This window comes from Phocoena phocoena, chromosome 17, assembly GCF_963924675.1.
Source record: "Phocoena phocoena chromosome 17, mPhoPho1.1, whole genome shotgun sequence".
Taxonomy (NCBI): Eukaryota; Metazoa; Chordata; class Mammalia; order Artiodactyla; family Phocoenidae; genus Phocoena; species Phocoena phocoena.
In genome coordinates, this window is record NC_089235.1 from 80,466,805 (window position 1) to 80,481,702 (window position 14,898).

The 14,898-nt window shown below is 56.4% G+C and overlaps 1 protein-coding gene across 2 annotated transcripts in view; it reads left to right on the plus strand.

Annotated features, from left to right (window-relative positions):
• Nucleotides 1-14,898, plus strand: part of MROH1 (maestro heat like repeat family member 1) — a 53,345-nt gene that overhangs the window by 9,758 nt on the left and 28,689 nt on the right. For both annotated transcript variants that reach the window (XM_065895275.1, XM_065895276.1), the window contains exons 6-12: nucleotides 2,858-3,009; nucleotides 3,389-3,529; nucleotides 3,776-3,868; nucleotides 7,472-7,550; nucleotides 7,780-7,893; nucleotides 12,114-12,187; nucleotides 13,634-13,756. In XM_065895275.1, the coding sequence (XP_065751347.1) occupies nucleotides 2,858-3,009; nucleotides 3,389-3,529; nucleotides 3,776-3,868; nucleotides 7,472-7,550; nucleotides 7,780-7,893; nucleotides 12,114-12,187; nucleotides 13,634-13,756 (776 nt within the window). The remainder of the gene's footprint in view (nucleotides 1-2,857; nucleotides 3,010-3,388; nucleotides 3,530-3,775; nucleotides 3,869-7,471; nucleotides 7,551-7,779; nucleotides 7,894-12,113; nucleotides 12,188-13,633; nucleotides 13,757-14,898) is intronic.

Below are 14,898 nucleotides of genomic sequence, written 5' to 3' on the forward strand. Positions count from 1 at the left end.
GTCAGCGGCCTGGGTGGGCCACGAGAGGGCTGGGGCCTCCTGTCCTTCCAGACAGCCTCTGGTTCTGGGCAGATGTCTGTGTCCACTGCCGGAAGGCGGCACAAGTGGGCAGCGGCGCTGGGCCGAGAACAGGAGCACGTGCACACTTGAAGCTTCTCGTCCAGTTTGCAGTACGCTGTGGCCAGGCAGGGGAAGAGTGGGCAGGGAGACCCAGAGACCGTGTTGACATGCCCCAGACAGCAGGGTACACGGCTGGCCTGGCCACACTGTCCAGCACCAGTAGCGGCCAAAAATCACTGCCCACGAGGAAAGTCTCTGATAGGAAAGGTGGCCGCAAAATAAGCAGAAACCGAGACTTGGGGAAAGCAGATGGTTCAGGGAGGAGAAGACAGGCAGGAAAGGAAATCTGTGGTTAATGTCCTCCGGGAGCTAAGAGAAGATGCGTTCAGGAAACAAGAGCGTGTGGCCGTGAAGAAGCTACATTCAGAGAATAAAATTAAGCTTTTGGGAATTAAAAACATGATGAAAATGGAAGGCAGAAATGGAACAGAAAGTTGAGGAAATCCTCCAGAAAGTAGAGCAAAAATGCAAATATATGGAAAATAGGAGAGAAAAGAATTAGCAAGCTGGGCCATGAAGCCAGCATTCGAATAAGACAACCTGGAAAGAATGAACGGAGAGAGTGGAGTGGGGGAGTCGTGCAGTAATCCCTGAACCTGCCCTGCAGCAGGAGCTGTTCCTGATGGAGAGGCCCTCCAGGCACCGCACCAGGAAGATTTTGCAGGGGGGTGGGCAGGGATGGTCCAAGGGGAGGCTGAGGAAATAGGGTGGCCTTGCCTTCTCTCGCTCAAGCGAGAGCGCCAGAAAGCTCCAGTGGAAGGCACCCTCTGAGAATCAGAGCCCTGCCCAGATGCTACTTGAGCAGGAGGTAAAGGCTCTTGTGGAGAAGCCACGATCAGGAAGGGTGCGGTCCCACATGGGGCCGAGGGAGCCCCAGGGTGTGCGGCAAGAGATGTGGAGGTCGCCTTGGTGACTCGTGCCTGGAGAGCCAAGGAGACTCAAACCGCAGTGGTCGGTTACTCTGGGAAACAAAGCTGCTCATGGACGGAGTGCGTGGGCTCTGGCAGCGTGGGTCTGGAGGGATGGACGGGAAGGACTGGCCCTGTCCTTGCGGGGAGTAGGTGAGGAACATCGTGGACACGTTATTTATCGAGAGATAGATCAAACCCCGTGTTTGCTTCTGGAGCAAGGGAGATTGGGCTGGCGGAGGGTGCGTGAGAAGTGCCCTTTACTTTATGCCTGTGTGTTTCCTGATGAAACACTCAAGCCTAGTAACAGGTCCGGGGGTGGGTTTCTGCTTCTGGCCATATGGTAGCCTGTTACCCTGAAAGACCTTCCCACGCAAAATACCTAGGATCCCTGATCAGTTTGACCAACAGCCTGACTGAACAGCTCAAGGAGGCAAAAGAGTGGGGGGACGAAGGGGCCGTGGAGGAGTGGGGGGTTGAGAGAGGAGCTGAGGGTTCTCGGGGCACCTGCAGCCCCGGTTTTAGCAGCCGTGTGGCAGGGAGGGGACCAGAGCCCACCTCGCCAGACCCTCCAGGGGCCCATCCTCAGTGGAAGGGCTGCCCATGACACAGAAACCTTCCCCCAGGAGGTAGTTTTCTTTCAGAATTTCTTTATGTTCTGTCTTGAGCACGTGTGAACATGGCTGCCCTCCTGTAGATGGAGGGTTAGGGTTAGTCTTTCTGCTGGGCTGCAAAGCCCAGGCTAAGAAATTAGCCTTACAAGTGGGCCAGCTTTGAGTTGTGAGCTGGGGCAAGTAAAGACCCCCGGGGCAGCTGCTGCAGCCCCTGCCTGGGCGCCGGGCTCTGCCCTCGGGAGGCCCGGCCGGGAGCCGCCGCCTCTCCGGGCCATTGCATCCTCATCTCCCCCTCCACTGCCCAGGCCCCGTGGCCAAGGCCTGGCCTCCGACTCTCCTTCGTGGCCCCATCGTCTCCCCTGACCCAGGGTCCAGGTCCTGCTGACCACTCGCAGGTCTGCAGCAAAGCGAGTCCCCAGGCTTACCCGCCTGGTGTCCACGGCACAGTCCCTTCCACAGACACAGACCCCCAGGCCAGCGCTCCCCACCCTCGGCACCCCGCCACCGTGCCCCCAGGTCTTCTTCCTACACGTGTCCTGGGGGGCCCACGCCTGCCCGGCACAGCGGCCCTTGAAAGCGTGTGGCACGCATCTCTGTGAGGGGAGAGGTGGGCACAGCAGACTGGAGTGGGCCAGGCGTGGTGGCCTGGGGGCATTTTGGGGAGGTTGGTGCCTGTACTGGTTTCCTTGGACCACCTCAACGAAAGACCACAAATTGGGGGGGTTAAAACAACAGAAATGTGTTCTCTACGGCTCAGGAGGCCAGGATTCCAAGAGCAGGGTGTTGACAGGGCCGTGCGCCCTCTGCGGCTCTGGAGAGAAACCTTCCAGGCCCCCTGGTGTCTGGAGGTGCCCGTGCATCCTGGCGCGTTGGCTCGAGGCTGCAGCAGTGCAGCTCTGCCTCCGTTGTCCCCGCGTGTCTGTCTCTCTTCTTGTGAGGACACAGTCCTGTTGGAGTTGCCCCCCCCACACTGTGACCTCGTCTTGACTCATTGCATCTGCAAAGACCCTATTTCCGAGAAAGGTCACGTTCTGAGCTTCTGCGAAGCATGCGAGTTGGGGGACCCTTCACGCCCGCACAGCGCTTTGGTCCCGAGCTTGGCCGGGTGCTCTGGAGCGTGTCTCGCAGGCAGCAGGGCATGGTAGAAGGGGCAGGCGTCGCGCGGAAGCTGTGTGGCCATGGGCCGGCCGCCGCTTACCGCGTGGGTCGCCACAGCTCTGCAGCGCTTTAGCGAGAGCACCCTGGAGTACCTGGCCGACCTGGACCAGGCCCCCGACCCCACGGTCAGGAAGGATGCCTTCGCCACTGACATCTTCAGCGCCTACGACATCCTCTTCCACCACTGGCTGCAGAGCCGGGAAGCCAAGGTATGTGTGGCCCGTAGGGACTTGTGGCCTCACCTAGCTGGCTTTCCTCTCCCACCCCCAGCCTGGAGGTACTGCTCCAGTCACCTGGGCCTCTTCTGGGGTTCTCGGGTGTCGGGGGGGAGATCTGTCTACATGTGCCCCTCCCTCCGCTGCCCCACAGGTCCTCACAGAGTAGGGCTAGTTTTCTGGGGCCCCAGCGCTGGACCTCTCCCTGTAGGCCCACTCCCTCCACCCCTTTAGGACCTCCGCTCGCGGTAACCCGGGTCTCCAAGTCCGGCTGTGGGGTCCTTGGGGAAGGGCTCTTTGCACATCTCTGCCCCGGGCTGACGGGCGTTGCCGGCCGGTCCGCACGCGAGCACCTGTTCCTGTGTCCCCCCAGCTGCGGCTCGCTGTGGTGGAGGCCCTGGGGCCCATGAGCCACCTGCTGCCCAGCGAGAAGCTGGAGGAGCAGCTCCCCAAGCTGCTGCCTGGAGTCCTCGGCCTCTACAAGAAGCACGCCGAGACTGTCCACGTGTCCAGGGTGCGTTCAGGAGTTCAGCTGCAGGGGGCATGGGGTCGGGGGGAAGCCCTGGGGGCAGCCAGCCTCAGTGGGGGGCGCGGACAGGAGCCGGGAGCCAGGCCCACCTGGCCTTGCCGCGCGCCCCCTTCCCGGCCCTTCCCCACGAGCGAGCGCTGGGGTGGAGGGCTGGGAGACTCCCGCAGCCAGCAGGGGTGGGGCTGGGCCAGGAGGAGGCCCTGACGGCCCCTCTCCTCCCTCCTCGAGCAGAGCCTGGGCCAGATCCTCGAGGCGGCAGCGAGTGTGGGCAGCCGCACGCTGGACGTCCAGCTTGACTCACTCCTGGCTGCCCTGCACGCTCAGGTGGGCTGGGGGCCCAGGGAGGGGTGGGAGCACGCTGGGAGGTGCCTGCTGAGGGTCAGGGAGCAGGAGGCGGGGCTGAAGCGCCGTCTGCCCAGCGCTGGGGCTCGGGCCGCGCGACACAGCACAGCCCCGCCGTGCAGGGGCTGGAGCGGGCAGCCAGCAGGCCAGGGGCAGCTCTGGGGCCATCTGCACTGGCTGTGCGTCCCGAGGGCCCGGGCTCAGGTGGAGACCCCCTCCAGGGGTCTTGATGGCTCCGATGGAGAAAGGGCTTCGAGGAGGCTCCGCAGCCGTGCACACCCTGCCCCCCCAGGTCAGATGAGGGGCATGGAGGTCACGGGGAGCTCTGGGGGGACGTTGCGTCCGGGGGACTTTCTGAGTGGGAGAGAAGAAGGCCGGAAAACCAGAGAGAGCATGGGCAGGCGGCTCTGTGAGAAAGAGGAGCAGGGAGAGTGGACTTACTTCCTTGCTCCCCCGCCCCCGGGGCATCTCTAGGCCTGCTCCACTCCCACACCTGCTGGGATGCCAGCCTGGCCCGCCGGCCTGAGCCCTCACCTGCCACACACCGACGGCGCCCTGCGAGGGCCGGGGGTCGGGCTGTGGTAGAGAGATTAAATAGTAATTTTAGTGTGTGAGCAATGGTAATGAACTTGAAAAACGGTATGAAGTGGATAGATTCCTAGAAAAATCTTTAAAATGTCAAAATTGGCAGAGAAGAAATAGAAAACTTGACTAAACCAGTAAAGAAATGGAAACAACATTCCAAGCCCTTCCTTTCTGAAAGCAAACCCAGGACCCACGTGGTTTGAAGGTTGCATTCTTCCAAACTTTTGAGGGACAGCTAATTTCCACCATACACAGGTGGGCTTGCAAATGAGAGAAGGATCCAGAGCTGCCTGATGGATTCTTTGAGGCTGGTCGGGATTCCAAATCCAAGTCAGGACCACACAGAAAAATCTAGGTCTACTACTGTGAGGCTAGATGTGAGGATCGTGTGCTCAGTGAAGGGAGTTGCCCCGCACTGCGCTCCCAGCACTGCGCCCTCACCACCGTTCCCTCAGCACTGCGCCCCCAGCACTGCGCTCCCAGCACTCGAGGGGTGCAGGGCGCAGCCGGGGGGCTGCACCGCGCTGAGGCCAGTCAGCTCACCTCATCGTGGAACGAGATTCCCGAAAATGTTCTCTGATATCAATCAATGCAGAAAAAGCGTCTGATAAAGTTCAACACCTATTTGTCGCTAAAGCTCTTAGCAACCAGGATCAGAAAGGAACTTCTCTAACTTGATGAAGTTTAAATACCCAGACTCTCCGCGTACATCATAGTGAATGGGAGACAGGTACGTTTCCTCTAGTGTCAGGAGTAGGAAGGAGCCCCACTCTCAGTGTTAATGGGGAAAGGAACAGAAATGGGGGGAGTGAGGACCGACCTGCCGTTCATCTTCTCCCGGCCACCCACCCTCCGTCCCGGTCCCCTCTTTGCCTTTCCCGAGGTCCCGAGCTCCTCTTAATACACTTAGCGACGGGTGGGTTGCCACTCGGGTCTCCCCAGCGAGAAGGCACAGGCCTGAGGGGGAGGGTTCGCTCTGTTCCGTTCCCTGCTGTCCCAGCACCGGTGTGTGTTACCCGTGAGCACTCAGTAGATGTTTGTTTTATGGATGGTTGATTTATTCATCCAGAAATGCACTCATATATGAAGTGAGTCGGTTCACAAATACCAGAAGTAAGTCCGGCAAGGCTGCCAGCAGGGTCGCTCCTGTAAAAACCAGGAGCGGTCTTCTCCGTCAGTAGTGACCAAGCACAAAAAAGTGACCATTTACGACAGCAACAGAAACTTACCGTAAAGCATCTGGGAATTCCCCTAACGAAGAATGCCTAAGACCTCTATGGAGAAAAAGTTTACAACTCTGAAAAAAAGTGAGAGATGTAGCACAGTATCATCTACTTAGTATAAAAATGCTTGCGTAGGATTATAAAAACAAACGATGGTTACCTGTGGGGTGGGGGTGAGGCTTAGAGGGGAAGATAAATATATGAAAGCTGAAAAGGCAGAAAAAATGTGATATTTCCTTCTCTTAGAGCTTTCTGTTCACGTCTTTTGTTTTTCTGTTGGTTTTTAGAGGTTTCTTTCATATTGATCTGTAGCAGTTATTTATAGTCTCATATCACGTATGTATAAATGTTTCTACTTTGTCCGTTATCTGTGGCTCTGTTTATGGTTTTTTGTTTGTTTGTTTGTTTTGCGGTACACGGGGCCTCTCACTGCCGTGGCCTCTCCCGTTGCGTAGCACAGGCTCCGGACGCGCAGGCTCAGCGGCCATGGCTCACGGGCCCAGCCGCTCCGCAGCATGTGGGATCCTCCCGGCCCGGGGCACGAACCCGCGTCCCCTGCATCGGCAGGCGGACTCGCAGCCACCGCGCCCCCAGGGCAGCCCTGTTTATGGTGTTTTTTGCCATATGCAAAATTATTTAGTTTTCACACCATCATTTACTCATCTTTTATGCTACAGTTCAGCTTTTGCTATACTTGGAAAAGGCTTTCGAGTTCTGCAATTAATTTTTAGCTTCTCTCATTTTCCCCTATACTTTTACTGTTTAATCCGTCTGGAGTTTATTTTAGGGAGAGAGTGAGAATCTAGTTTTATCTTTTTTCCAGATGACTACCCATTTGCGCTAGTTATCTATTGCCCTTTGACCGATCACTCCAAAACTTAGCACGTGAAAACAGCAGCGGTTTACTCTCTCCGAGTCACTGCGGAGTCCTGAGCAGCTCAGGCTCCCGCGTGGTCACGGTCACGCATCTTCTGAAGGCTCCCCGGGGGGCGGGGGTTCTGCTTCCAAGCCAGCTCCCTGCTCCTGGGCTGCCTGAGCGGCTGAGCGAGCCCGGGAGCAGGTAGGAAGCCGCGGTGCCTTTTATGGCCAGGTTCGGTCTTTGCAGTGGAAGTGACAAGCAGCACCCTGGGGGCCTGGAGCAGAACCCGGCCGCCTGGCACTCACCTGGTCCTGCACTCACCGCTGGTCACTTCTCACCTTAGAGCCCTGTGCCCGGAGGCCCTGTGGGTGTCCTTTGTTGTGACCTTGAGGGGTTGAGTGGGGACTGGGGTGCCACCCAGAGCTCAGCCCCCAGTGAGTGTCACCCGCTGAGGTGCAGTGGAGCCCAGAGACACATGTGCCAACAGCCTTTGTTTTTACTTTTACTAGTGCAGCTCCTTTTTCTTTTACAATTTTGAACAAATGGACTCGAGGTATTTTGGTTTCCAGTGCTTTCTGCATTCTAGAGGTCCGCGGTGTCCAGCCCAGGATGTCATGCCCAGGAAAGCGGGAAAGTGTCTCCTTTCTCATCAGGGAATGTGTCTTGGGAGTTTGTTTTCCTGGCTGGTGGTGGGAGGGGTGGGGTATAGACGGAGCCAGGACTCTTTTCCCTTGAGAGGGCCAACTGGAAGGTGTGGGCTGAGGTCCCCAGGGCGCTTCCGGCCACAGGCGAGGGGCTCCTGCACCCAGGTGAGAGAGCGCCTGAGGGACCTGCCCCTGGGCCCAGCATCGTCAGGGGACCTGTCCCTCCCGTGGCCTTGCTGGGCCCCTGTGACTGTGCCCTCTGTTCCCGGAGCAGATCTGCGTGCCCGTGGAGTCCTCGAGCCCTCTGGTGATGAGCAACCAGAAGGAGGTGCTGCGCTGCTTCACGGTGCTGGGTACGAGGCCGGCGGCCTGGCTGCTCTGGGGGGCGGGGGGACCCTTTGTCTCATGTGCTGCCCGCCTGTGTCTCTGGGGAGCATACAGCCAAGGCCTGGCTGGGCCGCAGCCCCGAGCGTCCGGCCTCCCTGGCCGCCGGGCCTAGCTTGTCTTGGAGGTGCAGACAGCCAGCAGGGAGCAGAGGACAGCTCGTTACAAACAGTTCTCTGATGAGCGCTTGCCCTGCAGCCTGCTGCTCGCCTGACCGCCTGCTGGCCTTCCTGCTGCCCAAGCTGGACACCGGCAACGAGAGGACCCGTGTGGGCACCCTCCAGGTCGTGAGGCACGTCATCAACTCGGCCGGTAAGTGCCCTTTGTGGCGCAGAGACGGAAAGGGCAGACGCTGTCCAGCTTTTAGGTGAAAAGGAACGTCTTGCTTCGAATTCTTTAAATATTTTCCCCAACTTGCTAGTTTGCAAAATTCCAGACTTTTTGAACAGCTGCAGCAATAGCGCTCGTCTGCCTCCCAGCAGGCGTCCATCGCTGACCTTTGCCCTTGACGGCTGGCTGCGGACGCTGGGACACGGCGCCCCTGACCCGGGGCCCGGCAGCTGCCACGTGCCCGCCGGCCTGGTGGCTCAGTCCCGCTGCCCCGTCACGCTGTCTGCCGCAGCTGCCCCTCAGCGTGGGGTCTGTGCACGGGCATATGTTACCTAGTTGTGTCTTAGACGTGGACCTTTGGGAAGAGTTGAGGCCGGTTCTGTAGACAGTCCCTCAAGTGCCGTGTGTCTGATGATTTCCTCACAATTGGATGGAAGAATTCGGGTTTCTTGCTTTTAAGGCTAATTTTTTTTTTTTTTTTTTGCGGTACGCGGGCCTCTCACTGTTGTGGCCTCTCCTGTTGCGGAGCACAGGCTCCGGACGCGCAGGCTCAGTGGCCATGGCTCACGGGCCAGCCGCTCTGCGGCATGTGGGATCCTCCCGGACCGGGGCACGAACCTGTGTCCCCTGCATCGGCAGGCGGACTCCCAACCACTGCGCCACCAGGGAAGCCCTTTTAAGGCTAATTTAATCAGCAATAGGCTTGAACAGTTTTCGCACTTAAGTCTGTTTTTTCCGGTGAGCTTGGTTGCTAAACAGTGGCCATAGCCGTGGGCCACGCCAGGCCTGCAGCCTGCTTCTGTACAGTCCTGAGCTGAGAGTGGTTTTCACATGGCAACGGGCTGTACAAGCAAACGAAGAAGAAGATGTGACAGAGACCGCTTGTGGCCCTGGAAGCCCAAGTGTTCTCTGCCTGACCCTCTATGGAACGAGCATGTGGACCAGGTGGCACCTGTGGACTCGGCAGCTCTCGGGTTTGGGGAGTGAGGGGGCAGCACTCGGCGGGCAGGGCCGGGTCCTGCCGTGAGCCCAGGAGCCCGTGGCTGGTGGCTGCTGGGGAAGGGTGGTGCTGGGACAGAGAGCAAGGCCTCTTACCTGAGCCACAGCGCCCTCGGGAGCCCAGGTGCCTGCAGGCCTTGTCTGGGCCTCGTCTGGGCCTCGGCCAGGCCTTCGCTTCCTCTCTGATCTGCTGTCCGTGGTCATTAGCGGTGCTGAACGTTTTTTATGCAGTTTAGCCTCGCTTGCCTCCCCTTTGTTAGTTAATTCTTCTCTCACGATGATGTTCCAGGGTCACTTCGTATGCACTTGTCTTTCACTTTTTCCTTTAAGTTCTTTCTCTGGCCATAAGTGTATATACGTATATATGGTTAGGACTCGGTGCTCTCACTTCTCAGGCCCCGGGTTCAGTCCCTGCTCAGGGAACTAAGATCCTGCAAGCCACGCGGCGTGGCCAAAAGAAAGATGTTGTACATATAAAAAATGGAATGCTACTCGGCCACAAAAAGAACGAAATGCTGCCATCGCAGCAACATGGATGGACCTGGAGATGGTCATACTAGGTGAAGTAAGTCAGACAAAGACAAATACCATGTGATATCCCTTATATGCGGAATCTAAAATATGACAGAAATGAACTTACTTACAAAATAGAAACATACACACAGAAAATTGTTACCAAAGGGGAAAACTGGGGGGAAGAGATAAATTAGGAGTTTGGGATTAACAGATACTACTATATATGAAATAGATAAACAACGTACTCAGTATCTTGTAATAAACTATAATGGAGAACAATCTGAAAAAGAATAGATACATAGGGCTTCCCTGGTGGCACAGTGTTTAAGAACCCGCCTGCCGATGCAGGGGACACGGGTTCGAGCCCTGATCTGGGAAGATCCCACATGCCGTGGAGCAGCTGAGCCCGTGTGCCACAACTACTGAGCCTGCGCTCTAGAATCCACGAGCCACAACTACTGAGCCCATACACCTAGAGCCCGTGCTCCACAACAAGAGAAGCCACCACAATGAGAAACCCGCGCACCGCAGGGAAGGGTAGTCCCTGATCACCACAGCTAGAGAAAGCCTGCGCACAGCAACGAATGCAATGCAGTCAAAGAAAAAGAACAGGATACGTTTATGTATGACTGGATCGCTTTGCTGGACACCAGCAATGCTGTAAGTAAACTCCACTTCATTAAAAAAGTAAACTTTTTAAAAATTATATATAGATAGATAGATAGATAGATGTAAATCTCGCCCTTTTGGGGGGCTTGGCCCTTGGTGGTTTCATTTGCGTGTTTACAATTGTGGTAAAATACACATTCATAAAGTCTTCCGTGCTCATCGTAGGTGTGCACTCAGCAGCGTTCAGTACATTCACATTTGCTGTGCAGCCGCCTCCAGGACCCTTTTCATCCTGCAAACCTGAAACTCTGTCCCCGCTAAACAACACTCCCCACATTTCGGTCCCTTTTAAACCGCAGGTCTCCTGTGCTCTTTTCTTTCCATTGTAATTTATCCGTGGAAGAGCCTAGGCCATTGGACCTGTGGAGTTTCACACGGTCAGCTTGGTGGGCTGTGTTCTCGAGGTGCAGACTGAGGTTTTCTCGTCCGTCCGGATTTCCTGCAAATTGGCAAGAACTCAGACTCCAGTCGAGTCCCTTTGGCAAGACTGTAGGGGGCACAGTGTATACCGGGCGGCCTCGGCAGCACTGCCGCTCTCCGCCTGGGGCACGGCTTGTGCTGCGCCGATTTGCTGGGTGCCGTGATGAAGAGACGCTCTTCACCTGCCGCTCAGCCATGCAGAAGTGTGGCTCACGTAGGAACTGCAGGCTCAGCTGTTGGCTCCTTTGTTTTGTCAGTTTTCAAGATAATACACTGGTCCCCTATCATCTTCTAAAGGTGACCATTGCTCTTTAAAAATATCAAAGGGACTCATGAATTCAAACATATTGGAGAAATTTCAGTTCATTGCAGTTATCACCATTATTTTTAATTAACTTTTATTGGAGTATAGTTGACTTACAGTGTCATTTTAGATTCTGCTGTACAGCAAAGTGAATCAGCCACATGTATCCGTATATCCCGTTTTTTAGACTATATTCCCATCTAGGTCACCACAGAGCACTGAGTAGAGTTCCCTGTGCTAGACAGTAGGTCCTTATTTGTTATCTATAGTTATTACCATTATTGGAGCTCAAATTGTGTCATCTCCGGGGAGTGGGGAGACTTCTTCAAGTTCCGAGTCCTTTGATGATGAACTAAGCTCGTTGTGTATATTTCTTGCCCCAGACCTGGAATCAGCCATTCCAGGCTGTGAGGCCTCCAGTTCCCTGCGTGAGGTGGGATCATGACATACCCCTCCCCTGGGGCTGTCCTTGGAATGACAGCGCCATCACCGTGCTCCCAGTCTCTGTTTTCATTTAAAAAATTGTTTTTGGCCACACCACGTGGCTTGCAGGATCTTAGTTCCCGACCAGGGATCAAACCCGGGCCCTCGGCAGTGAGAGCGCAGAGTCCTAACCACTGGTCCACCAGGAGGTCCCTCTTTGTTTTTATTTTTTTTAATCTCATGACCACTTCTTGGTATTCACTTTTTACCCCCATTTAAATGTCAGAATGCGACTTCCCTGGCGGTCCAGCGGTTAGGACTCCGCTCTCTCACTGCCGAGGGTCCGGGTTCGATCCGTGGTCCGGGAACTAAGATCCAACGTGCGGCGTGGTGCGGCCCCCCCACCTCCGAAAAAAACTAAAATAAATATCAGGAAAGGAAGGGTTATACAGCTGGTTCTCAAAGTGGGGTCCTCAGCGCCAGCTCACCTGGGAATGTGTGAAAAGTGAACGCCTGAGCCCACCTGGGCCTGCAGGTTGGAGTGGGGAGAGGGGACAGCGGCTGGTGGTGCCTAACGAGCCCCGGGAGACCCCCTGACCCTTGCACTTGAACTGGGATACCTGCTCAGCCCGCTCTTTCTCTGCTGCCCTAAACTACAAACCTCCTAGCTTTTTAATTGGGTGAAATAATGTTATTTGCTGAAAAAGGTCATTTCCCCCTCCCGCCCACCGGAGAGAAATGGGTGGGCCTGTGCGTATGCGCCCTCCGCCCTCCTGCCACGTGGAGGGCCACACTGAGGCCAGAACCCCGGCAGTGTGGCCTTGGGCCTTGTGGTGGCGGGCGGCCTGAGCCATCTCTCTGTTTCCTGCAGCTGCGCAGATGGAAGTCAAGCAACCCTTTATTCTCTCCTCCATGAAGCTTCCTCTTCTGGACACCAACAGCAAGGTAGGTCAGCGGGCAGCCCTAGCTCCGCCGTGAGCAGCTGCGGGCAGTGTGGCCACCACGGACCCGGCAGCCACCTCTCAGCCAGGCCAGACCTCAGTGGGCACGTGCAGGCCTGGGCATCTGGGACCCCCAGCTTCCTCCTGACGTAGTTAACCAAGTATGAAGTTAGGAAGTGGTCCCCAAAACCACCCTGGGGTTCAGTCGTTCTCTAGAAGAACCCCCAAACTCACAAGAGTCGTCATACCCACGTTATGGTTTATTACACCAAAAAGACACAGGCTAACATCGGCCACAGAAGAGGCACGAGGGGCAGGAGGCCCAGGAGGGTCTGAAGTCGGAGCCCCGCTGTCCTCTCCCTGTGGAGCCGTGGGCAGCCTGGGCTCCCTGGCAGTGCTGTGCCGGCTGCCCCCCAGGGAAGCCCCCAGCCTTGTGTCAGGGGTCTCTGTCAGTCCTCCGTCGTGGAGACCTCAGAGTCCAGCCCCTCCTGGCCCGAAGCCCCCACCCTCAACCATCAGGTGGTTAGGTGATTCAGCATGGCCGAAGCCTCAGGGAAGCGAGGACCCAGGGCTCAGGTGGGACATCCAAGGCCTTGGGGGCGATGCCCAGAGCTGGGGGCAGGGCTGCTCCTCCCTCCTGGGCCCAGCGGCAGCAGGGCCCCTCGGCTCTGTCCTGGGGCTGCCCCAGCCTTTGTGCTCATCCTGGGGCCCTGTTCTTTGGGACCTTCTGTGAGAGTTTCAGAAGCTACTGAAATGGACCCCAAACCACCTGCATCTGTTTCAGGCCCCCCGTGCCCTGGGTCACCCCCAAGGGGCCGCACCTTGTGCCTCCAACAGTGTTAGTGGCCAGACGCACTCAGCCTGAGCGGCCCTCGTGCTACCACATCGGCCACTCCCTCCAGACCTGTCAGCCCCACAGTCCCTCAGGACACACGTGTAGCTGGGGGCACAGGGCAGCGATGTGCGACCTGAGATCCGGGGGAGGAGAGGCGTCACCGGGACACAGGGAAGGGTCCCCAGGGAGGGGCATCGGGCCGGGGGGCGCCAGCCCCGGGAAGAGGGTGCTGCTTCCGGCCGCGACGGCCCAGCCATTCCTTGGAGCCGCCAGACAGAGTTATCGAAGGGGCTGGACAGCAGGGCACTCAGAACTCTCAGGAGTGTTTGGGTGACAAGTGCAGACCCAGGGGCCTTGCCCGGAAGGGCAAAACGGGGTCGGGAGATGCCCAAGGAGGCGCCGGGAGGGGAGGGGCTGCGGGAAAGAGGAGGAAGAGGCCTTCCCCTGGGGGGGTGGGCGTGGCCGCAGGCTGGCCTTCTTAGCAGGCGTCTGGGGAGAAGGTGGGGGCAGGTGCGGCGCAGGCAGAGGGAAGGGTGAGATTCCACCACCCAGCTGGGCCGGCGTGCTGTCCGGCGCTCCTCTGAGGCCCTTGCCGCTCTCCCTTGGTCCGGGCAGGTGAAGCGGGCCGTGGTGCAGGTGATCAGTGCCATGGCCCATCACGGCTACCTGGAGCAGCCTGGAGGCGAGGCCATGATCGAGTACATCGTGCAGCAGTGCGCGCTGCCCCCCGAGGCGGAGGTAAGGGCGCGGCCTCACCCTCCTGCTCCTGGGCCCCTGATTCCCCACCTCCGTCGGGGGCGTTGTCACATGTGCCAGTGATTTTTTGTCTTACTGCTGAGTAGCATTCCGTGGTACGGACGTGCCAGTCTGTTCTCCACTCTCCAGAGGAAGGAGACTCCAGTTGTTTGCAGTGTGGCAGTTAGGAAAAAAGCCACTGTGACCGTGTGGGTACAGGTCTCTGTGGGAGCATGCGTTTGTACGCCTGGGTAAGCGCGAGTGGAAAGTGTGCATTTAATTTCATAAGAAATTTCCAAACGGTTTTCTGAAACGGCTGTGCCATCTCATGGCCCCAGCAGCAGCGGATGAGAGGCCCTGTGGGCACTTGCAGGCTCGGGTCCAGGCTGTTTGTTTCTCAAGCTGTCCTGACGGGCTGGCATCTCACCAACGACCAATGTTTGCCATCCCTATGTCTTCCTTAAATGTCTGTTCACAGCTTTTGCCTATTCTTGAGCTGTTTACTTTCCTATTATTGAGTACAGAGTGTTCTTTATATATTTTGGATGCAAGTCCTTTATCAGACTTACGGCTTGTAAATATTTTCTGACAAGTCTGTTGCGTCATACTTACCTTTTTATTTTCTTCAAAAGGTGGATATTTTAATATTTTAGAAGTCCACTTTATCAGGTTTTTATTTATAGCTCTTGCTTTTGGTGTTCTAGCTAGTAAATCCTCTCTTAACCCAAGGTCACAAAGATGTTCTGCTATGTTTTCTTCTAGAAGTTTTAGCTTCGAGGTTTTACATGTAGATTTGTGATCCATTTTGAGTTAATATTGTTTAACGTGAGGTGTGGTGGTTGTTAAGGCTCATTGTTTTGCACGTGGATGTCCAGTCGTCCTGGCACCGTCTGCTGAAAAGACTCTTCTTTCCACGTGGATGAGTTGCCTTTGCATCTCTGTCAAAATCAAGTGACTGTGGACTCTGTTTTGCTCCACTGATCTGCGTCTGTCCTTTTGTCGGGACCACACTGTCTTGCCTGAAGCTTTACAGTAAATTTTGGAGCAAAGTAGCATGAGTCCTCTAACTTCAGTCTTCTTTTCTAATTCGTTTGGCTGTTATAGTTCCTTCACTTATCCATATAAATTTTAGAATCATCTTGTTG